Raw genomic sequence first — 26,705 nt, 5'->3', positions numbered from 1 at the left:
AAACAAAAAAAATATTTATAAATCTTTTCTCCAAAGTGAGTGCACCAAATCATTTGAAACTTCAGCACGGGATTATGGAGGCCCTAAGGATGAACGCGGTGCTTATGAAATTTCATAAAAAAAAAAAATGTATTCTAGATTTTAATCCAGGATAAATAGAAATTTTTGTTATCAAAAATGAATTTTCACGAGCACCACGTTCTTTCTTAGGGCGTCCGTAATCGCATGCCGAAGTTTTGAAGTTTTGGTGCATCCAGTTTGGTGAAAAGTTTTATAAATATTATGTTTTTTATATACAGAATAACCCTTTCATGTCACCTTAAAACGTGAAGGGTCTCTCATATGTTTCCTTATTTTTTTTTTTCTTTTTTAAATTCGGAAGGAGGGCCTGGCTCTAGTGACCGTACATCGACTCCGACGAAGAGATAATCTTCCTTCCCCGTTCTCGACTCGTTACGTTTTGATGGAACAACGATTGTACCGAACCGTTGCAATGCCTCGATGAAACGGCGATTGGACCGAGCCGTTGTTGCGTTGGAGCGAAACAATGGTATTGGCGGATCGTTAACTCGGAACAATGACCGTACTCGACCATTGTAGCGCCTTTGACGAAACGGCCGTTGTACCGGATCGTTGTTACAGTTCCGTGAGAGAGTTGTCGCTTATCGATCTCGAGTTACGATTGCATCGAACCGTTTCAACTGCTCGACGGAGCGGTGGATACGGCAAGTCGTTATCCGATTTCGGTAAAACGATGGTTGCAGTTGATCGATGAAACGTCTCGATGAAACGGCAGCTACGTTCAGGCGTAACAACGCGAACCGAACCGCTGCAGCGTCTCGACGAAACGGCGGGTACGTTTCGATGGGGCATCGATCGTGCTAAATGTAACAATTCGGCGAAACGGCGGTTATGTTTCAATGGAACAACGAGCGTATCGAAACGTTGTAACGTCTCAATAAAACGGAAAACTAAGCTGGACGGTTGTTACGTTAAACCGGAGCAATGGTCACGAAGGGATCGTCGTTAATTTCCGGCGAAATAGTCCTGCCCATGACGTTGTAACGCTTCGAGGAAACGGCGATCGTGCCGATGTCACTGTCTTAACGATTCGACGCTTCTCTTTGACGAAGCAACGACCGGGCCTATTCTGTAACTCGTAACGATAGATATCATTATCGTTAAACCATTGGAATGAGACAAGTTAACCCTAACGACAGATATTCTTATCGTTAGCCCATTGGAATAACACGGGTTAGCCGTAACGATAGCTGTCGTTACGAGTTACAGAAGAGGACCCTAGGAGGTCTATTCTGTAACTCGTATCGACGTATGTCGTTATCGTTAGCTCGTCTCGTTCCAATGGACCTATGATAACGATATCTCTCGTTATGAATTCGAGAATAAACCCTCACGGGAAGTCAGTACCTACGGTTTCGGCCCAACGTATAGTATACCAGAGATGAGCGAGATGTTTTATGCCATTTGAAAGGGAGACTCGGCCCCCTGGCGCCCTCTACGCTCTTACACCACTGTAATAATTGCAACTACTTTTAAAGGAGCGAAACCTTCGTGATCGGTAAAACAGGGTATATGTGCCGCGTCGTATCTCAGTCCACGCATAGCAACTTTATTTGTACTCGTAGTCTTCTTTCCGAACCTACGTTGACCCTGATGCCAAAAACGAAAAGACGATAACTTCATTCTATCGATACCGCGCGTTTTTCTTTATCGATAGAGAGATAGAGATTTCGCCCCTTTGAAAGCGGTTCAGCAGCTAGGGTGCCGTGCCTCCCTTTCGACAATGGCGTGAAACATCTCCGATTATCATCTCTGATTATACACGCAAAAGTTTCCGGCGTTGCTCGGACGCGGCATTTCCCGGTAATACGTGTTCGATGGACGAAACGCCGGATTCGCTTTTCAACCCTCTGGAAACAGATATCGAAATAAAAAATAAGAAAAAAAAAGGGGGGGGCAGGCAGGGAGATCGATAAACGAAGGAACCTTTCTTCGTCGCAGTCACGTTTTCGGTTCCCATCGTCAGGATGGACGGATTCCTTTTCCATGTGAGGTTCCAGGAATACTCCTTTCGCGTGTTAAGGGCGTTCGTACCCTCGCTTCGTTTACTTTCCTTGGAGGGAAATGGACGGCTTTCGGCGAGAAGTTTTTAGTTATCGGTTCGTCCGCGGCGGGGAGAGCGAGCGCACCGATCGGCGTCGATCGAACGCGTAATGCCTAAGCCATCGCTTACTACTTTGTTACTAATGTCGAAATCCTAGATACAGGCGCAAAGCTTAAGGGGAGGAGGAGTACGTCCCGGGGAACACGCTGGAAAGAAAACCTAAGAGAAAAAGCGCGCTATCGGGTACACGATGTGTCCTATCTTGTCCTTGAATGTACGAAGGAAAGTAGTCTCGCGCCATTTGGCCTTTATGCTGTTCTATCTGCGATTCATACAGGCTTTGCGTACGGTACTGTGATATATCGCTGTTTAATCATTTTTGTTGCACACGTTCAAATAAAGCCACTCTCATACCGGAATACTTATTTCTGAACATAGATGGAGGAAATTACGATTGGTCTCGAAACCGCATTTTTTGTAATAATCCAGATAATATGCCATGATAATATCGTTTGTTTTATCAGGTTCTTGATCAGACTGGCGGAAAGTGAACCGTGATAAGGATGCCCAAGGTATTGAAAAGGTAACGTAATGCAAGTTTCTATGTCGAATTGCTTAACGAATGGCGTATTTTGTCCTTTGCGATTCCTTTCTTGACTTTAGAAGACCTTATTAGGGTCTTTACCGAAATAAGATACACCTAGGTTCACCGTCAACGTGTGAACTTTTACGTGGAAATCGGATAACAATATACAACTATTGGGGTATCGTTTCACTTCGTTACGCTTTTTTTTACCCCTGTTGAAATGTTTCACGTCAATGAAAACATACTTTTAAATATTGTACAATTTTAGAAAAAGTTCTTAGCTTTTGGTAAAAGGGTGGAAGATGTTGAAAACGATGACGATGTCCCAGATCTCTAATTTTCTTCAACTTCAAAGGCTGCTCGAGATTCCGTACCGAGTCAAGATCACCGTACTCTCCTTTACGAGCAAGAAAAAGAGTCGGGTCGCAATTTCTCGCAACGGGAACGCGATTATCGAATAACCGTGACCCCCTCGGATATTTTTATGCCTCTCAGACCTTTAACTGTGGATAAACTCGTTCAATGTAAACTGCAATGTTGCTAACCCACATTCTAAACAATAGCAACGCAGATTCGCGATATTAGGGAATGGAATGATATTTGTATACCCTTATGCCTGGTTCCACCAACCCCGGTTAAATCATCGGTTACCTAACCGTAGGTTAAAGTTAACATTTGTTAAAATAAAGGTAACATTGTTATAAATATGTTGATTGGTGGCTCGTTATCATTTGGGGCTACAAATAAATGTTTGAAATTTATTGGCGGGGAGAAAAATATTCAGATGATTTTAATTATTTGGACTCCGGTGCTAATTGAGCTATTAAAATATTCCTTGGTACTGCGGCTGCAAGAAGTTTATTTTCTCGCATGTTTCCTCAACAAATCAGACGGGAATGGGGCAAAAACCGTAAAAATCCCTATGTATGACTATCGTAACACTAAGTCGATTAGAATTGTATGACCGGTTTTTCGTAATATCAGGGTGATAAGTGGTTTCCGTTGTAGATGCCGAAACTCATTATAGACATTCACTGCTTTCCAAAAAACTACACACCTAAAGATCAAAAGTCCGCTTATCCTGTTAACCACATATTCTTTTTTCTCCCCGGTTTTTATAAAAGTTAACGAAAACAAAAGAAAACATCGTCAGTGTAAGAAATTCAAGAAAATGTAGTCGAAATCTTATAAGCATAAATCATTTCAAACTCGTGTCACTAATATTATAAATAATTTAAAAAAATAAATGAATATAATATCAAAACAAGGATGATTTTATATGCTGTGAAATAAAATATGTAGAAAACGTTTCGAGACAAATGATTTATCGTTGCAGTGATTTCTTTGTAAATAAGGAAGGAGAATGAGGAATTATGCGAAAGTAATATGTGGCACTTAGCAAGTATGACTGAAAGACTTTTAATGACAAAGCAAAACATTTGTGTCCTAATTTCATACACGTTTAGAGGCGGAAGAGAATAGTTTAAAATTAACAGGGAGGAATGGAGAGGAGATAAACAAAATTTGTTTTAGTTTGTAGTCGTGCGAGGTGACGTGAGTTACGTTGCCCTTCGCGTTTCTCGCTTTGCTCTTCCTTCAATTATTAACGCTCTATGAAACGTACATATTTTGTAGATTCTCAGATAGAGAAAGAAGGCTTGCTTAATGCGTAAAAGGCCTAATTATGCGACAAGTGTTAGACGAGTCAATTTGTACAAGCTCACCGACCCTCGTTTCTACAATTAATGTTTGGAATCAAGTATAAGAACCACGGTCAAACTTAACATAATATTTGTTTCGTTAATTATTATTGTTCAGGTGTTGTGTCAATGTTACTCCGATAGATGTTGGTTTTTTTTTTATATGATTACATTTAAAATTATTACCGACATTCAGAAGTTATAGAATTTTTATGTACGTGTTAATGGGACTTTTTAATGTACGGTGCAGCATTAACGCAATATATTATTATTATGCAAGATCTTCTTTCGAGAGGAGAATGCTGAATTACTATCTTTGTTTCTAACAATACGTGGAAATTGAAGCAATAGTTAAAAGCAGTAATATTGCAAAGAAGACAATTAAAAATCGATTTAAATGGCGTGGAAAAATATTTTATGTATGAATTAATTGATTTCAGAGAGATTTTTGGTAATACTCAACTCGTACCTCAATTTTCGGTGCATTGCGCCGGATTTTCGATTTCAATGTCGTCTTCTATCCTTCTACAGTGCAGCTTTTTAAATAGACGATTCATAACTGATAATGCTACGTACAATTGATAGTGAGCAATGTATATACGAGAATGGAAATAGCCCGAATCTTTCCCTTCTGGAAGAATGGCATATACGAGGATCCAAAAATGTCTATCAAGAAAGGTCGTATTTTGCCCTCGAAATTGGGTAAACATGAAACCATAGACCATGTACATTCATGTTTGCTTAGTAACGCGGAATTACGATCTGACATATTTGTGTGTTTAAAACACTTGTGACCAGCTGCGCATTAAGAGCAGTTTCTGACAAAACGTTTCTCATGTCAATTTGTAAAGACATTAACGTTCGTAACCTTGTTACACTGATGCCAGGAAATTAAAAACGTAGAAAAAGAATGTCCAGATTTTTATATTCTGAATTTCTACGCATATTTGTACATGCAAGTTTCCCCATTCAATGTATCTAGTTTCGTTCCAAACTCTTTCTTGATATGCAAAGTGCAAATAATCACACCTAATTGTCAAAGTGATGTGGGGGTTATTCTTAATATGTAATAAGTAGTATCCGTACAGGGAGTGATGGAGGGAGAAATGGAGAAAGATAGACAGAGAGAAGGACCAAGGAAGTTAACGCTATTCCGTGGGATAGAAGAAAGTCGGCCGCCACTATCAAAGGCCGTTGATAGAAATTTTTTCAATTACATCAACCGATTGTTATATTACCATCAGATTTTAGAAACATTCCGTTTATCAGCTCTATGCTAAAACGCATAATAGAAGATAATGTATATTTTTGGGGAAAGCATAAATTGACCCCTTAGGCGGCGTGCCGATTTCCAAGCCTCTGGACCATTTCGAGGCGATTAGCTGGTTGTTCACATGGGTGCCGAAACCCTGAGGATGGGTGGCAATTTCCAAATGAGCCATAGTTGTCTCGTCTATGCTAATGTTGACGCGACGCGGTTTTCGCGGCCGAGGTGGGCCCACGAGTGGGGACCGAGCGACTTCTTCGAGGTATAAAGACCCGCCGAAGAAGTTCCTCGTCGGTCAGTAGTGGCTTCCAATTGGGAACCGAAGCGGAGCTATTGTACGAATTGCCGAGTCGTAGACGAGACCTAGCATCAGAAGTAAGGAGAGACCGAGGAAACGCGTCAGGAAGCCGAAATGGAGGGATTGAAGTTCGCCACGTGGGCCTGGTTGGTTCTGGGCCTGGTCTGCGCGTTGCCCGCTAAACCTACTAGAAGGGACCAGGGGGTCGAAACCGACGACGAAGAGGAGCTCATAGGGCGCTTGTCGTACATCAAGGGAGCCCTTTACGGGGAACCGAAGAACAGCACGGGGTCCAAGGTGGACAGCTGGGACGAAGACTCCGGGATGAACCCCGAAGAACTAGGCGAGTACGCCGAGGGTGACATCCTCTTCCAGATGCAGGTCGGCGGAAGAAACGGGCTCAGAGCGGAGTCCTCCAGGTGGCCCGGGGGGGTCATCCCCTATTCGATCAGCCCCCAATTCAGTAAGAATTTTTCTCATTTCCTTTGGTAGCTTTACGGTGATACGAAAGAGTTATTCTATATACCGAACAACGTAAGTCGCCGTTGAAATAAACATGAATATGAGCCTTTAATACTTTTATTATACCACATATAATATAAAATAATTCATTTCTTTATCTTTCAAATGATATGTAGAAAAACATGCACGGGAAATGTTTCTTGAAAGATAAGGAATGAAATTATACATTTTTAGGTGGGGAGTATCGTAAGAGAATTTTGGACGCCATGGACGACTACCGCAGGTACACGTGTATCACGTTTAGGCCCTCCACGGGACAGGAGAGCAATTACATAAAGATCGTGGCAGGACAAACTGGCTGTTGGAGTTCCGTTGGCAGAGTCGGTGGTTCGCAGATCGTGAACCTCCAGATTCCTGGATGTGTAACCAGAAAAGGAACCATCATCCACGAACTCATGCACGCCGTTGGGTTCCTTCATGAACACAGCAGATACGAGCGCGACAATTACGTTCAAGTCAAATGGGAAAACATTACCCCCGGTACGTTCATGTCAACGATTACATAATATATGCGAGAGTATATTATCGTACACACGTAGATACATTATTTATGTACGATTCATGTTTCTGGTGTACACGTTCCGAAGAATGTGAGAAAATGTTGGATAAGAAACTGTATATGTAAATGCACTACAAGTACAATGAATTAGAAGTACTTAAGGTGAATTTTCTGATCCAGGAAGGGACAACAATTTCAAGAGTGCAACAAGAGATTCTACCAATGATTTTGGAGTCGAGTACGATTACGGTAGTGTAATGCATTACTCTGCGAAGGCATTCTCTCGTAATGGCCAACCAACCTTGGTTCCTAGAGTAAGTTAAATTCAGGAGTATTTATTTATTTTTAAAACACAATGCACTCATTTAAATAGCAGAATCAATCCTTTTCGTTATTTGACATTTTTGTACCGTCGATTGACCATCGAATCTTACGTCTACGAATTTGCGCTTAATTAATTTGTGGATTACAACACTTAATATCAGATTTTATCAGAAGGAATAATTACCATGAATGGTTGTTTGTATTAATCCAACCGAAGTGGTCGTTTTTATTATAGACGATAATTATGTATTGCACTAGTTAGTAAATTACACTCAACCAACATTTTATTCTTCGGAGACACAAATGCATAATTAATTATTCGCTTGAATTAAATTCGGTGAATTTTAGTCAGATGTGAATAAATTAAATATTTTACAGGGCAACGAAAATGTCTATCTAGGCCAGCGAGACGGATTCAGCCGAAAGGACATTATGAAGATTAATAGAATGTACAAGTGTAACAAGCAAGGGATCAACTATGGATAACTATGTAATACTTAATTATTCAGTCGTGCCCTGATATCTTGCCTATGTGGATAATTAGATTTTATTGAATATGTCTGAAAGGAAGAGAATCAACTAGTCGTAAATTCACGTGGAAGTTTCTACAAGTCACATCTGCTGTGAATTTTAAAAGATCATCATCACCCCGTTTATCATATTAGTAATTTTCCTTCATATACAGACTCATACGGCTTATTACTTCAGTAGACCCGAATCTTTAATTTATTATAAAAATTGCTAGACACATTTTATATGTATCAAACAGTTTAATTATGGACAGTAGATTGACATTACCTTTATCGAATCGAGTTTCATTCATATTTATTGTATATACTCTAATTTAAACAAGTACATACTTAATAAGGAAAAAATTATGACTGTACAGAAAATGCAGTGTTGATTGTGTTTCGAAAGTTAGTAAGCTTTTCTGATAAACTGCGTAATGTATGTATAATGATTTAAAGTAATTGAAAATATTTGATATTTTGTAATGAAATCTGACCCTTGTGATCGTTTTTCATTAATCTGCAATTTAAAGAGCCGACACTAGAGAAATGTACGAGGAAAAATGAGTGCTCCAAATTTGTCGCAATAGATATCGCAGAATTGTTTTGTAAAATGTAATAACTCATTACAACTTTAACGGTGACACATCGCACAGACGAAAACGTGCTTTTTCTGTACTATTCTTTAATATATATAGTACAACGTTACCTCAAGTGTTTATGGAAACGTAATTTAAGATGTAATTTTAAAGGTGAGCATTACTGCTCGTTCATTGTGAGTTTACTGGAAAATAAATGTAACGCAAGAAAGATTTATCAACATTTCTTAATTGCTCCATGTCCATGAATTTCGTATTTCATAAACTATGTAGCTAGTGAAACATTTAAGCTCGCACTTAGAACTTACTTTTAATACTAATTGTGCGCACTTAAGTAAATTAGGAATGCACTTAAAGACTACCACATTCAGTAATATCCTTTATAGCTTGAATTCCTACAACGCGTTAAAGATATTGCAACAACTTTTTTATACAACGCAATTCTCGTACAACGCGCTATGTAATAAAATACGGGAATTCCCTGATTACTTAAGTCGAGCACAGCATAGTTTGTTGTTTCCATCGCTATAATTTGCGTAATAAATTATGAATTAGAGCAAAAGCGAGAATTATATATAATGATACTACTGGAAGTGGAGAAACGTAAAAGATTCGATCGCGTAATTTCACTTTCGTATTTCCGAGTTGGACAGAATAAAATCTAGGGTGTGCTCTTCTTATATCTACTTACTTTGGTACATCTGAATATTCTTTCCAGCACGGAAGTTGGGCGACACCTTTAATATATACCAAATCGTTTAGTTGCACACGGTACAATTTCATTATCTTTATCGATTCGAGCTCCTTATATTTATTTTACGCTTATTTAAACGAGTACATATTTAACAAGTAAGTGCTAATGACTGCACGGAACATACGATATCTATTATGCCCCCAAGTTTGTAGGATTTTCTAATAAGTTACACTCCATAACGCTCATATTTCGAAGGCTTGAGATAGAGAGAAGTTTTGACGAGTTTTTCCTCGGAATGATAATGATTAATGGTGAAGGTGTTATCACAGAACTTAATCATAATGAATGTGTGTCACCTATATCCATGAAGAAATCTGTATACGGAAAAACGTTCTGGGATTGCTGTATCAAAAAGTATCCTGGACCTCCAGAGCCTTTAATAAGCCTTATCTACTACAATGTTCTTAAGAGGATAAAAATTTATTTACTTATGGACTAGAACCAACATGGCGTGGTCCGGGCACGTTTTCGATGTTTTTGCAGCTAAACGTCACAGGGAACATTTTTATCGGCATTTTTGTAAACCTGATACAATTTACCCAACTTTACCCTACTTCCCCCTTCATAGAATGATGGAAAGGTAATCGCAGATGATTATGTTCACGTCATCACTCGCGTGGAATGAGTTTCGCAATAACGTATAATTTTGGATGAATCCACAAAGATGAGAGCAATCTCCGATACCGAGACGAGAGCTGCTCATAGAAGTAACTGTCGCTGGAAGCAAATCCAGATTTCTATTTGCTCACATTGTGCAAATCTGATAACAGCCACTCGATCGATTATCTCAGTGCCAAGGATGTAACGATGAATGGGACAGAAGCGACTTCTTCGTGGTATAAAGATCCACCGAGGATGTTCTTCGTCGGTCAGTCCAATCGGGATCAATCGGCTCCAACTGAGATCTGGAGCGAATTGATTCATCCGAAGTTCGCAAGAACTCAAAATGGCGGCCCTAAGATTCTCGGCCTTCGTGGCTTGTTTGGCCCTGGCCATGTCCTGCGATTCCCCCCCGAGGATGGTCAGCGACTTGACCGACGAGGAAGCCAACGAAAACTTGATGGATCGTTTGACGTACCTAGGAGACAGGATTTACGGAGTACCGAAGAACAGCACGGGGCTGAAGGTGGACAATTGGGACGAAAATTCTGGGGTCAACCCCGAAGAACTCGGCGAATACGCCGAGGGCGATATTCTTTTCACCCCTCAAACTAGTCTTCGACACGGTCTCAGCGATCTCTCGAAAAGATGGCCGAACGCCGTGGTGCCTTACGTGATCAGCCCAAATTTTAGTAAGACCTCTTCCGTTTCTTTTACCCACATTTGAAACTCGATTGTTCCTACATCGAGAGAATAAATCACTATATATAAAATCAGAAATTCTTGTCGGATAGGTACTTTAACTTGAAGTGACGCATTTACAAAATTATGAAATAGTATCATAAAATTAAAAACTCATCTCAGAAATGTATGAAATTTACGAATTTTTTTAACGGTGTAGGTTCATCCGAAATGGTAACAAAATATTGTGACTTTTAGGCGAACAGGATCATCAACGAATTTATGATTCCATGGACGAGTTCCACAGGTTCACGTGCGTCAGATTTGTTCCTTACAATGGCAAGGGGCGAGATTACGTTCGGATAACGAATGCTAGAACAGGGTGCCATAGTGCTATCGGCAGAAGAAGTGGGTCTCAATTAGTGAACCTTCAGCCTCCAGGATGTCTTGTGCCAAGAGGGACTATCTCTCACGAACTGATGCACACTCTTGGATTTCTTCACGAGCACAGCAGATACGACCGAGATAAATATGTCGTAATCTACAAACAGAACGTAATTGACCGTAAGTTCAGAACACCATTTTGGGAGATGCTGAATACACGAAGATAAAAATATGATTGGACATAATTATATCCAAAATAGCTGGCAAATGTGAAAAACGAGAAGTAGTATTTTTTAATCACATTCTTCGCTTCTTTGTCAGGTTTATTGGTTTTTATGGTTTTATCGTTCAGAACACCATTTTGGAAGGTATTGAATACCAAATGACGCGCGATGTAAAATTCCATGGCCAATATTTATTATTTACAAAAAATTGGATCTATGTGGTCGATACCGATATTACTGAGATATACTTCCTTTTACAAGTTGATTTGAAAGCATTTGAGGATTATATCGAAGACCATTAGTAACGATACTTGCTATAAATAAATTGTAATACTTAAGAATTATTATATTGTTGTGAAAGAACTAATGAAATAACTATTTTGTTTAGGTCTTGTGGACAATTTCGACCTCGTTTCGGGAAAATATACCGATTTCTTTGGGGTTGGTTATGACTACGACAGCGTGATGCATTACTCACCGATATCATTCTCTAAAAATGGTTATGCAACCGTACTTCCTAAAGTAAGTATTGTAGATCGTTCAGTGATCTATATTTATTCAATGAAAGCCAACCTTTTAAGAGCAATGTTTCTTATCCAAATGTCCACACTAGTCTTTCGGTTGGTTCAATAAATGTTTTATTTAGACGAGATTAACTCTGGCTGCATATAAAACATAAAAAAACATTTTATAGGGTAACCGATACATCCCAATTGGCCAACGCGTTGGACTCAGCAGGAAGGATATTTTGAGGATCAACAGGATGTACAAATGCAGACCCAACAATGGATAGTTTAGCGATGCTGAATTCGACACATATGTCTTGCAAATATTTTTTTATTTTATACCACATGAAACTACGTAGACGGCTAGATCATATCGAATGCATTGTAACGAGAGAAATGTAACTAGTCAAGAAATTCACATGCATACCATTCTAAGCATTCTTGAGACGGATTCTTTATTATCATTACCTCAGTATTTATTATATTACCGCGGTGTCAAGACCTTCCTAAAAGCTCATGTTCCCATGTAAAAATTTCAAACAATTCGGTATACCTTGTTCTGTGAGAAATGTTCGTATCACCTTGAAAAAATCCATCGTTCCTACATCCGGCTATAAAATGTATTCGTGTTTATAAAAGATGTACATACAATTTCGAGTAAATATTTCTGGCCAAGTATTGAATTCGCAAGAATAGGAAGAATCCACGATACGGCACGAGGTTCGTTCAGTTATGGAAGCAACTACTTCCGGTGGCGAAATGTGTCTCTTGTTTGTTCACATTATTATAGATCTGTGCTAACATCCTGACGACCCTACTTTCGACAATGAGGAAGTAAAAAACAGGTGGGGGATAAACGACTTTTTCGAACTATAAAGACTCGTTAAAAAAGTTTCTCAAGGGTCAGTTGGTCGCTTCAGATCGGAAACGGTAGGGAAGCGATAGGAAAATTTGTGAAGCGTTAGGAGGCCAGGGAGGAAACGTATCGCGGATATTAAAGAAAAGATTGAGAAGCTGAAATGGCGGTCTTAAAATTCGCTTTGTTGGCGTGCTTGGTTTTGACAATAGCCGATGCCTTGCCTGCAAAACGGGCCGACGACGTGGTCAATAAAGAAGAGTTGCTGGCTCAGTTGGAGCATCTAGGAGGGGATTTGTCCGGAGAGCCAAAGATCAGTACGGGGTTGAAGGTAGATAATTGGACAGAATACTCTGGGGTAAATCCCGAAGAACTCGGCGAGTACTCAGGTGGCGATATCCTTTTCCCCGTGGAAGTCGAAGAACAGTCTGACGATTTAACCGACGACGACGACAACGAAGAATTGTTCGGCCACTTGGAGTATCTGGGATCAAATCTGTATGGGGAGCCAAAGAATAGCACGGGTTTGAGGGTAGACAACTGGACCGAAGAATCTGGGGTGAATCCCGAAGAACTCGGCGAATACGTCGAGGGCGACATCCTTTTTCCGATGGAAGTCAGTGCTCGAAATGGTCTCAGGGCGCTCTCTTCAAGATGGCCCGGTGGAATCGTTTACTACAAAATTAACTCGAAGTTCAGTAAGTCTTATTTTTATATTTTTATATTTAGGTGTACGAGCTGAAAGGATACAATCCTACAATGGCGGACATGAATGCCTCCCCTGCAGATACGGTATCGCCTGTGCAGGACGGGAGGGCATTGATGTCTCCCAGTATACGAGTATCTACTTTCTTCCCTAGATGCAGGGTCTTATTGCGCACGTTTTTATAACTGCTTATTCGTTCTTATTCATTCTGGCAAGATATTTCTAAAAATCAGGATATAATATGGTTCCTTGAACCTTGATATATGAAAAGGTAATGAAGAATTCACAATTTCAGCTGCACAGGAACGTCAGGCAATTTTGGCTGCCATGGCCGACTACCACATGTACACTTGTATCCAGTTTAAACCATACACAGGAGCAGAACCCGACTTTGTTAGGATTAAGAAAGGAAGATCAGGTTGCTGGAGTTCCGTTGGCAGAAAAACTGGAGGCCAAACATTAAACCTTCAGACTCCTGCGTGTATTCGGAAGAAGGGGACCATCATTCACGAACTCATGCACACCCTCGGATTCCTCCACGAACAAAGCAGATTCGACCGAGACAACTACATAACTGTTAACAAGAGCAACATTTTGAAAAGTAATTTTAGAACATGTTCCTGCAAGTTATATTTCCTTATTTATTTCTTTACTTATTCAAGATTTTCAAATTTGGCATAGAAGATTTAAAACCATTTATATCGTCTTTTAAGACTCTTACGAAGTAATTACGTTTTTCAGAACGTCTACACAATTTCAATGCTGCCACAAATCAAACCACACAAGATTTTGGAGTGAGCTATGACTACGATAGCGTGATGCATTATTCTCGGACAGCTTTTTCCAAAAATGGTCTTGCAACCCTGGTTCCGAAGGTAAGTAAACAATAGTAGTATATTTAAAATGAAACTACGAGTCTAAATGCCCATTACATTAGTCAATTATTGTTCCACAAGTTTTACACTCACACCAATCACGATTTACCCTGGTTTATTATTGACACTTATTCCTAATCTGTTTTTATTTAATACAACTATTTATTGAATTCTTTTGAGGCCATTTCTGAGACTGGATGTGACTTATGTGAATGATATTTTACAGCCAAACCCAAATATTCAAATCGGCCAGCGTATCGGATTCAGTCCAAAGGATATTTCGAAGATCAACAAAATGTATAAGTGCAACGTGCAAACGCCCTAATTTTGCAATCGTTAGGTAGATACATATCGATGTAACCTTCACAACACGTGTACGAATTGATGGTTAATATTGAATATATCTTACAGGAAAAGGTAATCATCTAGTCATGAGTTACAATCAGATAGAGCATTGGTTCTTTAATTATTTAAGGTAGCATTAAGAATGTAATTATATGTTAACACAAACTCTAGTCCAATTGACGATATTATAGCTGAGCTTCGTCAGTATTTAAATGTGCAAATTAAAGGTTAAAGAAATGCAAAAGGAAAGATAAATGGAATTATTTATTTACTGTAGATGGTATTGTAGAAGGTACTATGTTATAAACACTATTTGGACCTGTGCGACCCGTCTCATACGTTACTGTTTTAATTTAAACAAAGCTTCATAATGTATATGTACAAGAAATAACTTGTAAAGTGTATGTTAGCACATGAAAGAATAAAATAAAATAAATAATTAATAAATGAGTGTAAAAGTAGACAATAAAGTCTGATCAGAACTTACCCATTCATCCGATTTGAACTCTATCATTAAGTAGTAGAGATAAGCGCGGAATTGCAGAAAGGCGATAAGACTGAATCATTCCAGTATGAAATTTTGAATTACGCGCGGCATAACTGCATGCTAGTTTAAACCGAGTATAAGCCAGTTAAACCTCGGTTAACTCGAGTTGTGGAACCGGGCTTAAACTCCGTTCCATGTATCTACATATTTGGCGTGATACTCTACCGAGTTTCCTGATAGCGGAGAAATGTCGGTGTTATGTGGACCCGTTATAAATTTGCGCGCGAATTGGTTGCGTCTCTTTCTATAAAGTGAAAAATTTCGATACTAGCGCAGTCCCCGGTTGTAATAGGAACTAACGCTAAGCATTATAGCCCTCCCGTAAGAAGTGCCGTGCCCATGCTTTTGCTTGTGGTTTCTTACAATAATAGACTTAAGCAGGTGTAGATTGTTGTAGATTTTGTCAGAAAGAAGTTCTGACTTTGTGCATGAAGGACTAAACGTCAATTAACCTTTTACAAATTAATAAGTATCATGGATGCATTGAAATCTTTGACTGATTACGCGGCAGATCCAAGAACAGTATTTTTCTTAGCAGCAGCAATTGGATACGTTCTGTATAAAAATACTGTTAAAAAGACGAGACCACAGAACTCTGTAATTGATAAAGATTTATCGGTAATTAAATTTCTTTAAATTGTACAGTATCTAATATTTGTGTAAATGTAAGAGCACAATATTTGAGTAACTTTATGAAGATGGCACATTTATTCAATTTACTTTCATTATAGATTTATTCCGATGAGGATGCAGATTTCAAATTAGTTCTAGTTATTAGGACAGATTTAAAAATGGGTAAAGGAAAAGTAGCAGCTCAATGTGCTCATGCTGCGGTTGGGGCGTATAAACTTTCACAAAGACAGCCTAAACTTCTCGAAGCTTGGGAAAACTGTGGACAGAAAAAGATTACAGTTAAGGTAAATAAATTTGCATATTACAGAGGCAAATATTCGTGTTACATTTTCTTCTCTTAAACCTTATGTTTGATTTTGTAATACGTCAGAAAGATTTAAATATACAGTAATGTTTTACTGTACATATTTTTCCATAAAGGCAGATTTATTTTACGTTCATGTCTGTACTCGAGTACGAGTGAATATGATTATTTGCTATTCGAAAACTTTTGACTTATTTTGTTATTAATACGATGTTCAAGGTTGACAGCGAATCTGAACTATTGGAAGTAGCAAGAAATGCAAGATCAGTCGGAATTTTAACTAACGTTATACGAGATGCCGGGAGGACACAGGTTGATCCCGGCAGTAAAACAGTATGTGGTATTGGTCCTGGACCATCGGATCTCATAGATGAAGTTACCGGACATTTAAAATTATATTAATTCTGTATACAAGTATTTTTTAAATAAAACACATTTCATAGTTTGTATATATTTTGATATGATTTACTTCATATCAATTAAATATAAAAAATTGTACAATTAAATATCTATTCAGCTTTCAGATTGTAATTTAAGCAGTGCTATAAATGTACGTGTGATGCAAAATATTGTTACGCAGTGGTATTGGCTGCCATATCCTCAGATTTTTACATGTCGGTTATAAGATAATAAATTTTTACTAGTCATGATCAATGATAATAACTTCTCCACAGGGAAACTATTTTTTAGTGACAGGTGTAATTGTCTACGTATAAAAATATTTGTAGTATTTACTTTAGCACATGAGCCGCACATTGTAAATATATCTTACATGGACAATACTTATAGATAATATAGTACATAATATGCACGTTTTAGACTGTAGAAACATAGTCCCAGGTATCAATCGAGTAATCCTATAATTTTGTAATAAAACTTCCTTATTAACTGGAAACTGTAATATCTCGAAAGGTCATTTTCCGGTATTTTTGTTCTTGGTACCCGGCACTGTTTTTCTCGGTCAAAATGATTGTTTCTTAAAAATATATCATAAATAATTTATACTGGAGGTGGTGGTGCATTTCTATGTATTTTATTGGAACTGGTTGCACTGCACTGGGACTCTGCGATGGATCTTCCATCAGCTTCGTCTCTTCGACAAAGTTCTGGCTCGTTTTGTAACCAGTTTTGCGTTTGACTGTGTCCCGATCTGGAGATTTGGTTTTGCTCGTTTTCTGAAACCGTGCCGACTTCTTCGAGAAGTTTGGAAAGCGATGGAGCCAATCCAAGCCCTAGGTTCCTTTCGTGATAAACTTCGGAAATAGTAGGAGTTAGCTCGCGCGTCAAACTCGTTAATGAGGTCGCCAAATTCCTCAAATTATGCGGATGCCCTTCGGTATTCTGACTGGACTCATTTTGGGAATTAATGTCCTCGTTGGAATTAGGGTGTCGCGGTTTCCTCGGCGAATTAGGCCCTACTTCGGTTCTGACACTTAGTCTTTCGAGGACCGTGGCTGGCAACGGTGGCAGCGGTTGGCGTCTTAACACAGTAGCATGGCCATTGTCCCAATCGGTAGCAGAACTACTTGAACTCGACCCAGGTCTCGCACTTTGGTCGGGATAAAGATTTCGGATTCGTGTTTGATGATTCAAATTGAGAGCAATTGGAGGGCTGGGAGTAAAGGCTGCATCCGATTCGCCTACAAATAACGTTACATATTTATTATTCCTATATCTATTGTATTTAAGGTGATATGAAAGAGTCAGCCTATGTATATGAATGAATGATATGGCATGAATGTATGGAATCTCGGCAGGTTTATATCGATCTTTTTATCATTACTTTACCGAAATGACATATAGGACCCTTCAGTTCGTATAATTCTCAACGTAGACTGTAAAAGACTTCACATGAATATAAATGTCGGTAACGCGAGGCGCCAGGTTAAGTTACCACTTGAGTATTCAAAACGGCATTACCACCAAAAAGGGTATAAATGAATTTTACTTGATGGACATCGATTAAATTTCTTAGCATCTTTCATATCCTCTTAATTTTCAATATTTTATATATTTACCTCCTCCATTCTGGCAGGTTTGTCTCGATGATATCTGGATATTTGGCGGTTCCGTGGTCTTTCCATCAGGTTCCCCACGATGTCGCACGTAACTTGCGAATGCTCCTCCTAACCTTGGCCTTTCCGGTAAATTCTTTTCAGTTTGTGCAACGGAAGCTAGACTTTCCATTGAACTACTGGAGTCCAGGCTGAGGCTCTTTGGTGCTTCTTGAGTGTCTATAGACGAGAATGACATATTTATTAACGGCCGAGTTAAAACCGATATCCTGTACGGTTAAAATTTTTTTAATCGTTACCAAAGAGGGCAAGTAGTGCTTGAAGAGCAAATTGAACCGCTCGTCGTGAAGCTTGTTTCCCTGTTCTTAAAGTAACTTCCGACTGGCCGACTTCCATCAAATCGAATCCCAAGCTGGCAAATAGCTCGTGCGAACCCGCGGCTCTCCACACTCGAACCGGTAACGTGACTTCTTGACCTTCGGTTGTACCACTGGCTCTCCTCATTGCTGAAATTACATCCTCTGCTGCTTCCGGTGCCTAAAGTGATACGAAAGGGTTAATCTATATACATCAGAGAAGTTAAATCGCTGGGGAAAGTATTCCCCGAATTGGGTGTACCGATTGGCAATGACAAATGAAAAATGTTACAATAACGTAGTATTTTCCTTACTTGCAACAGTCTCACAAGCGCATGCAAAGAGACGGGTCCTAATCCAAGGAGAGCTTGAAGACTCGCACTGCATCTAGTTAGCCGTTCTTCGGGATCGCTTTGGGGAAAGAATACAGAAGATGGTATTCCATTTCCAGCCGGTTCAAATCTGAATCCTACGGACATGAGTAATTCCTTCCAACCAGCAGCGGCGCCTACTTTGTTTTCAATACTTCTTTGCGTTGTATACATTGCATTCTTTTGACCACGATGTATTCTTTGTAATGACTTTTCCACGAGATGAAGAGTTACACGTAGGGCATCTCTACTCTGTTCTGGACCACCTCGCAATAATTCTGCCAGAGCTTGGCCCATCAGAGCGACCTAAAATATTACATCAATTTAAAATAATACTACATGTACCCAAACTCGGACTAGAGATGCTTTTACAGTTTGAATAGTGTGCACTATAATAAATTAAAATTTCCATGCGGAACGAATTTTTTTCAAGTTATGACGTCGGATGACCGTTATACTGTTTATATAATAAATTGTAAGGTATTTACTTTGTTGGATAGCCTCGCGTCTCCTCCTAGAAGTAACCAACCAGCCCAATTAGCTGGATGGGCAAAGTGTCTCGTGTGCTGCACAGTCTGCATAGCTTCGGCCAATGCTCTAGACGCTCTCGCTCCTTGTAACATGGCACTATAAAATGCCCGCAGTAAAATGCTACCAGCGGTAGGTGGTACAGGCCACATCCCTATTAGCACGCACTGCGCACCAGCTGTTAATAGCGCTTTTGCAAGTTGTTCGACCCCATTTGACGTCACAGTAGTCGAGTCTCCGCTTGTCCAACAATGACCGCTAGAAACGACCACTAATCGAGCAGTTAGTCTCAGCCTTAAGATATCTGTACAAGTTAGCAAATATTCTGGTCTTTCAGTCGGCTCTTCGCATTGGTCCGCTGCCAGTGCTAAGCTCGCAGTGTTCCAGAGAACAGGTGTCGTTAGATGCACGCACTCAGCATCTGGTAATGATCTAATTACGGCTGACTTTGTTGCTTCAGAACCTGTGAAAATATACAGTAATTAAATATTCGTAAGAAGATATATCACGAGTCGATATCAATCAGCCTCGAAAGTGTTTCAAGCAAAGTCACACGAGAAGGTTACTAACCAATCAGTGGTCTCGCTTCAAGTAATTCCGCAACAATTCCAGTTTCCGTCTCTGCTGCTGCAACACTTTCCGGCCATCCGTATTCCTCCCTAGATTCCTCTGGAAGCGTAGGATTTCCTGCGACCAGCGCAGCCACTGTTGCTCCACCTTCGGGCATGGGAGTTCTCGATCTTTTCCTTAGAGCTCCAAGAGAAGGTACCACCAGCAACGAGAACCTTTCGCAGAGATAATCTTCACCAGGACTAGCTTGTAGAGCTGGCAAGGGAGCTAAATACAGTGATTTTTCCACAACGAGAATCAGTTCTTTCCTTGCGGGCGGTAGGAGGTCCTCGAAAGGTGCCAGAAGAAGGTCATAGAGCAGCTGGAGAGACTGAGGGGCTTGCCATGCAGGCCCTTTTACTCCTCGTCCCCAACGAGCACTTCCAGCACGTGAGCTGACAGAACCTACACTGAATAAGCTGCTCAGACTGTATGAGCTAGCATTCAAGTGATGTCCTCGGGCAGGAATCTTAGCCGACTCTTCGGCCAGATCACTGGTTTCGCCCAAAAGTGTATCGCGGGCTTGGACTACTCGCTTTTCTAAATTAATTCCATCCTCCAGGGTTGTCGAGTGGAACCTGAGAAGACCACGTCCTGGGGCCAAGCACCAAGCATGCAACTCATTTCCAGCTTCACTGTAAAGACAAAGACATTTCAATTTCATAATACAACGATTAAGGATTTAATCATATATATAATGAGAACGAAAAGTCCTATATATAGAATATAAGACAAACCTGTAATATAAGATGATCCCTCGTTGTCTATCAATGATTTCGGAGTAATGCGTCGCGTCTTCGAAGGTATTGTTCCTAGATCTTCTAGATCGCTCAGCCCAATTAAGCGCTTCTTCGGCTTTGTTTAAACTGACTAATACTTTTTGAAGCATCCGATAAGTGTCCGACAACAATTCGGATCTGCTTGGTTGGCCACACACAAGCGGCGAAGCTCCATCCAGCGATTCCAAAAGATTCGCAGCCTTTTCTAGTTGTTCTACGGCAACATTAGATTCTCCCGTTTCCCAGTGAACAAGGCCCAACCTATGCCGCAACCTCGCAGCTTCTTCTCGCCTACCTAGACCTTCGGATAACGACAAGCCTGACTGTAAGTAACTCAAAGCCCGGGATAGGTCTCCGCACAGGTGATGTAGTCGCCCGAGACTAGAGAATGCCGCGGCTCTAGCTGGTTGGTCACCAGCTGCAGCTGCAAGACTCAATGACTGTTCTTGCAGTCTAATTGCTTCGTCCAACTGACCAAGAGCTTCTTGAGTGGCACCCAGATTGGCGCAAGCTCTGGCTTGGAGTCCAGCTGCATCTAGACCTTCCGCAATTGAAAGTTCCAATTGATGATGACGTAGGGCAGAATTTGGATCATCCATCAGAAGATGTACGGCACCAAGGCCACTTGCTGCTTCCGCTTCAGCAGCCTTATCTCCAAGCCCTCTTGCAAGAGCTAATTGATGCGATAAACAGCTGACTGCCTGTTCGTGATTGCCAAGAGCAGCATGTACTCTCCCTGCAGCATAAAATGTATGAATTAAGATAATACTAATAATAATATACGCCTACATTACGCAGGGTCAACGAGTTTTTGTGTGCAATTGAAATTAAATGTCAACATTTAAATTGCACTTCTGTGTTATGAATATGAACATATGCAGCCGTCATATCAACGTAAGTTCCTCGACGTGTTTCACTTCACTTTAAAAGTCTTTTTTACGCACCTAAGTCGCCATATGCTGCTCCTCTTGCCTCTGGACTGTCAACTTCATGCGCTGCAACTAATCTTTTTTCAAAGCAAACAAGTGCTTGCTGTAAGTTTCCAGAAGCTTCTCTAGCTCTGCCGAGTCCTCTATAAGCTCTCTCTTGGTCTCGGATGCTTCTCAGTCTGGTTGCAGCTGCTAGTTGCTGTTCATGACATTTAATAGCTTCTTCTGGATCGCCTAATGCTTCATAACAGTCACCCAGGTTTCCTAATGCTCTCGCTTTGTCAAGCAATGCAGTACCAGTAGTTAAAGGTTCCAGCGTAGCTAATTGTTGTTCAAAATAACCAATAGCATCTTCATAATGAGCCATATTTAATCTTGCGATGCCCAAATTTCCTGTCGGAATTAATATAGATTTATTCACCGAAGAGTGAAATTGTACAGATTTTCGTTGAAGATTCAATAAAAAGAGGAAGGAAAGGATAATCTTGCCGGGAATTTTACGCAATTTCCTCGCCTATGATGCCATGATTTAAAATGACATCGATCTTTTTATCGTTAATATGTATGAATGTATGCCAAGGAACACATGGAAGCACTTATTTTGTGCAGTTGTTTTGGACTCATATTATATCATACCTAAAGCCTGAGCCTCCACTCCTGAATCAGCTAGTTCCCTTGCTCTTTCAAGCTGTTCCTGATAGCACTTAACAGCGTGAGTGTATTGTCCAAGAGCCATGTGCACCGCACCAAGATTTCCATGGGCGCGACATTCGCCTCTCAAGTCACCGGCTTCTTGTCGGAGAGTCAATTCTTGAGTGTGAAACCCTAAAGCCTTATCCAAATTTCTGGTTGCTCGATGTGCAATGCCCAAAGCACCATAAGCCGCAGCTTCTAAGCTACGGTCAGCAGCTTGACGTGCCAAATTCAATTGTCTTTGATGCATCTTTATAGCTTCTTCGGATTCACCTAATCGTAGAAGGCAATCGCCGATGTTGCCGAGAGCTCTAAACTTGCCAGCTAAATGGTTCGTCATGTGTGCAATTGCTGGATGCAAAAAGGAAATAAATGATACATTAAACAATTATCTAGATTTACAATAAATGTCTACGTAGTATTGCTTCACCCCATACCCTTCAACACGTTCCATTTTCAGGTCTTACCTAGATAATATTTTTGACACTCCAATGCTGTATCTAAATTGCCAAGAGCTAAGTGAGCCAGTCCCAGATTACAGTATGCTCTTCCCATTCCTGATTTATCCTGCAAATCTTTAGCCAATGCTAAGTCCTGGTCATAATATCTAACTGCCTCTCGATGATTACCTAGGCAATAGTGAGCATAACCGAGAAAATGGCATGCTTTAGCTTCACCCTCCACGTCGTGTAACTCTTGCGAGAGCATAAGATAATTCTCATAATACGGAACAGCTTCTTCGAATCTTCCTCTGGATGAAAGGCAATTAGCCAAATTGAGCAGAGCACAAGCTTCTCCAGCAGCGTCTTTTAATTCTCGAGCTATTGCTAGATGTGCTCTATAATGTCGCAATGCAGCTTCGTGACCCTGCACCGCCTGATAAGCTACCGCTAAATTTCCATGTGTGCTTGCTTCTGAACTACGATCATTCACCTAAATAGAATATAATAGAAAATAATTGATATAAACTGTCCGAAGATGGCACGTCTCATTTTTATCCGTACTAAATATAATGGAAGTTTCAAATGCCGAAGAAAACGTCAACTTACCTCTTTACTTATCGTTAATTCTTGTTTGTGATACTTAATCGCTTGCTCATAATATCCTAAGGCATTGTATGCATTTCCAATATTCCCGTAAGCTCTACCCATTCCAGCTCTATCTCCTAGAGTCCTAGCAATTCCCAAATGTGCTTGATGTAATTTGAGTGCGGCATCGTGCTCACCTAGGAGTTGGTAAACTATTCCTAAATTGCTGCAAGCTCGGCCTTCTGCGATTTTGTCTTTTGTTGTTAGAGCAACGTCTAACTGACGTTGATGCCAAAGCTTAGCTTGGGCAAGATCTCCTACAAGGAACAGTATACAAAACATCACTTTAAAATAAATAAAGCGAAGAAATTTACGCGTTGAAACATTGCCATTGAAACCGGCATTCCAAAGTTTACGATTTGATGCTAAAAGAGGAATATCGTGGATTACTGTGTTTATGCCTTACCTGCGCATCTTGCAGCATGGCCTAATCCGGCATAAGCTCTGGTTTCTATCGCTTTATCGCCTAATTCTTGAGCTATTCGCAATACATTCTCGTGGTACGCCATTGCTTGGCCAAAGTTCCTCCGGTAGTGATGCGAGGAGCCCAAATTGCTGAAAGCTCGGGCTTCTTCTACTCGATCGCCCAAACGTCTTGCTATTCTAAGATGTTGAGTATGACAGTCTACCGCGCTTTCAAACTCTCCCATTGCTAAATATACTGCACCAACGTTTCCTATTTCTCTGGCTTCCTGTAGACGATCTCCCATTTGTTTTACTAACTGTACACATTGTTTGTGCGACGCGAGGGCATTCGGTAAATCTCCGATTGCCGTGTACACATGACCTAAGCTTGTAAGAGCAGAGGCAGCTGCTTGAGTATCCTTACATTTCATAGCTAGAACAAGTTGGTATCTGTGGGCCGTTAGCGCTTCCTTGAAACTCCCTTTGCTAAAGTATGCCGAACCTAGATTTCCATGAGCTCGACACTCGCCTTGAGTGTCACCGAGAGATCGTGCTACCCCTAAAACACAGTAAACATTCAATTTTATAAACAGCACTTAATTCCAATGCAAAATACACTAGGCCACTAGATTATCGTGTATTTATTATTTTAATATTATGTCATATTTGAGAGAAAAAAGCTATTTCGTTATCATCCAATAAGTATGGCAGTTATGTAAACACACCAAAATTCATACTAGTTAAAGAGAACTTACCTAAATCTTGTTGCATATAGCTGATTGCCTTATCTAAAGAATTTAATGCCCAATATGCACTGGAAAGTGCAGAGAATACCGAACCCCTAAGTTTTAAACTACAGGAGCCAATTGTCAGGGCAGCCTCTAATACACCAGCAGCCGCTCTGTATTGGCCAGCTCCGAGAAGTTCTTGTCCAACGACTGATATGACAACGAAGGGAGATTCGTCGAGCTTCATAGCCCTTAACTGTTGAAACGTTGGTTCCAATGTTGAACGAAGAGGAGATTTTAAAGAAGCTTCCACTAATCCGGAGAGAAGTTGGAAATTTGATGGATCTCGTGCTAAGCCAGCACTGAATGCTACGAGAGCCTCTCCGTGACGTCCCAGACATTGCAGGGCTACTCCTTGACGATAGTATGCCTGGAGCACAGGAAAATTCAGTCACCAAAAATGTATTCGAATGACTAATAACACGAGAACAGAAAAAGAAATAAAGAATACTTTTGGCCATTGTGGACTCAGTTCGGTAGCTCTCACGGCATCTTGCAAGGCAAGCGCAAAGAGTCCCATCTTAAGTCGGGCAGCTGATCGATTTGAGTACAGAACATGGCTAAGAGGATCCAAAGCGAGAGCTTCTGTATAGAGAGTTGCCGCTAGAGCATAATCTCCATTCTGACATGCTGCATTACTTCTGCGTACCGTCTCCAGGAACAGTGCCCGAGATCCAGCAGCCAGCGCCGATGAACCTTCGGGCTCCACCTAGGAACGTTTAACAGCATGTCTTTGATTCTTCTTACTTAAAGAATATTTAATAAAAAAAATATATTCCTAATTCAATATAAACAATATAAATTAACGTATACAGTAATTATATTGTGAATGTATTTAGTAAAACGCAAAATAATATCCATAAATGTAATAATTAAATGTCTTTAACGCGTACACTTTTCCGGAAAACTTTCTAAATACTTTCTCCACTTGGCAAAAATGTGAAGTAGATAAACAACACGTTTGAGAGCTTTACTTGCTACGGTCACTTCGCTAGCCCGAGTACTTTGAACTAAACGTAAATATTTGTATCGTATCCGACATCCTTCCGATATTTTTAATAATTAAGACATTTAAAACTACGTACTTCTGCAATTGCTGAATGAAAACACGACTTAAATAACGGCAACATGCCCCCTCGTCGAAATAGAAAAACAAACATTAGAGTACGAAGAAGCTCGCCAAGTCCTTCTTCAACAAATAGCAGGGAATCCCTCACCTTCGAGGACTAATAATTAAGAAAGACGAAACGATCTAATTAGACTCAATCTAGTGGGAGAAAGTTTCCAAAGAAGCCCCCGGGTGCAACGAGTCGAGGAGTTCCGTGCTCCTTTCCTTTCCAGCATTACCTCCGAGATATCCCTGTGAGACATCGTTTAATACAAGCCGGTAGCATCCTTCGGCGTGGGCATCATCCGAGGCAGAGAGTAGGTCCCATCAGCGAAGAGCCGATTCGGGACCCGCGAGGCCCATCTTGGCTCATCGGCGCGGGCAGGCGCGGGCAGGCGCGAGCCTCGACCGATCCGATCCGATCCGATCGAGTTGCGGGCCCCTTTCCGCAGGTTTGGCGCGTCCGCACTACCAACAAGAACCCCGTATCCTTACCCAGGGTCCCCGCGTTTCGTCCTCATTCCTCCGAAGCGTGGAGAGGCTATCACTGGATATCGCGAAGCGGAGTTTGTTTTCGCCTGAGCGAATAAATTGAGTTGATTAAGAAAAAAAGGAGGGAGTACGGCGTCTTAGGGGGGGCACCCACCGCATTCCTCGGGCACAGCCATCTTGGAATGTGACCCCGGGTCCCCCTCTTGGGACCCGGGACCGAAGCCACAGGTGTATTCGCGCGTCGGTGTGCCCCGTGCGCCACTAACACAGGGCCGAGGCGGGGACCTAACCTGACCCACTCGTACCTGACCGTACCTATTCGAAATCGATCTCAGCTGGCTCGGGACGTACGCAGCTGCAGGGTCCCCGTTCGGTCGAGTTCCACTCCCGACTGCGCGAGCCAAAGAGTATTAAAAAACTCGGTAGAGTTTCGAGCCAAATACATTTTTGAGCGAGGAACTCACAGCATCCTGTGCTGAAAGAAACGCGCCCCGCGCGCTCGAGCTCCAGCGAGACGCTACAGAGTTCTATACGCCGAGGATCGAGATTTCAGGAGTGGGGGAAATGGGAATCTTCTCTCTCCATTTCTATAGAAAAAGAAATGAACGTTTGATCGGCTAAAAAAATCAGGAGCTTTTTAAATTTACCCAGCTCCGATCGCTAGTACCTACGTGAAGACATAACATCTTAAAGTTTTTCA

General features: G+C 40.8%; 5 protein-coding genes across 5 annotated transcripts; 4 read left to right on the top strand and 1 right to left on the bottom strand.

The window, feature by feature from the left end:
- Positions 1-137: 137 nt before the first annotated feature.
- On the top strand, positions 138-8,604 carry LOC105703851 (zinc metalloproteinase nas-13). Its single transcript, XM_012432557.1, has 4 exons — positions 138-6,439; positions 6,673-6,978; positions 7,178-7,311; positions 7,700-8,604. The coding sequence occupies exons 1-4, from the start codon at positions 6,091-6,093 to the stop codon at positions 7,805-7,807; spliced, it is 897 nt and encodes a 298-aa protein (XP_012287980.1). The 5' UTR covers positions 138-6,090; the 3' UTR covers positions 7,808-8,604.
- A 1,525-nt stretch (positions 8,605-10,129) lies between these two features.
- On the top strand, positions 10,130-11,916 carry LOC105703825 (zinc metalloproteinase nas-7). The gene is made up of 4 exons (XM_012432515.1): positions 10,130-10,475; positions 10,723-11,028; positions 11,461-11,594; positions 11,767-11,916. The coding sequence occupies exons 1-4, from the start codon at positions 10,130-10,132 to the stop codon at positions 11,863-11,865; spliced, it is 885 nt and encodes a 294-aa protein (XP_012287938.1). The 3' UTR covers positions 11,866-11,916.
- A 681-nt stretch (positions 11,917-12,597) lies between these two features.
- LOC105703824 (zinc metalloproteinase nas-13-like) lies at positions 12,598-14,340 on the top strand. The gene is made up of 4 exons (XM_023431798.1): positions 12,598-13,132; positions 13,436-13,741; positions 13,882-14,015; positions 14,242-14,340. The coding sequence occupies exons 1-4, from the start codon at positions 12,598-12,600 to the stop codon at positions 14,338-14,340; spliced, it is 1,074 nt and encodes a 357-aa protein (XP_023287566.1).
- Positions 14,341-15,205: 865 nt separating this feature from the next.
- On the top strand, positions 15,206-16,286 carry LOC105703918 (peptidyl-tRNA hydrolase 2, mitochondrial). The gene is made up of 3 exons (XM_012432703.2): positions 15,206-15,525; positions 15,639-15,824; positions 16,064-16,286. Exons 1-3 carry the CDS (start codon positions 15,382-15,384, stop codon positions 16,244-16,246), a joined length of 513 nt encoding a protein of 170 aa, XP_012288126.1. The 5' UTR covers positions 15,206-15,381; the 3' UTR covers positions 16,247-16,286.
- Positions 16,280-26,219, bottom strand: LOC105703916 (tetratricopeptide repeat protein 28). Its single transcript, XM_012432701.1, has 16 exons — positions 26,160-26,219; positions 25,753-26,091; positions 24,857-25,114; positions 24,373-24,775; positions 23,619-24,176; positions 23,174-23,469; positions 22,592-23,057; positions 22,068-22,475; positions 21,447-21,824; positions 20,461-21,238; positions 19,685-20,358; positions 19,075-19,577; positions 18,530-18,892; positions 18,159-18,396; positions 17,863-18,078; positions 16,280-17,484 (listed from the first exon to the last, which is right to left on the bottom strand). Exons 2-16 carry the CDS (start codon positions 25,774-25,776, stop codon positions 16,844-16,846), a joined length of 6,204 nt encoding a protein of 2,067 aa, XP_012288124.1. The 5' UTR covers positions 25,777-26,091; positions 26,160-26,219; the 3' UTR covers positions 16,280-16,843.
- Positions 26,220-26,705: the final 486 nt, after the last annotated feature.

Source organism: Orussus abietinus, unplaced genomic scaffold (assembly GCF_000612105.2).
Source record: "Orussus abietinus isolate OABI.00-Male unplaced genomic scaffold, Oabi_2.0 scaffold32, whole genome shotgun sequence".
In the NCBI taxonomy this organism is placed as follows: domain Eukaryota; kingdom Metazoa; phylum Arthropoda; class Insecta; order Hymenoptera; family Orussidae; genus Orussus; species Orussus abietinus.
The sequence above is the reverse complement of the archived record's forward strand: the minus strand, read 5'-3'. Positions and strand labels throughout refer to the sequence as shown.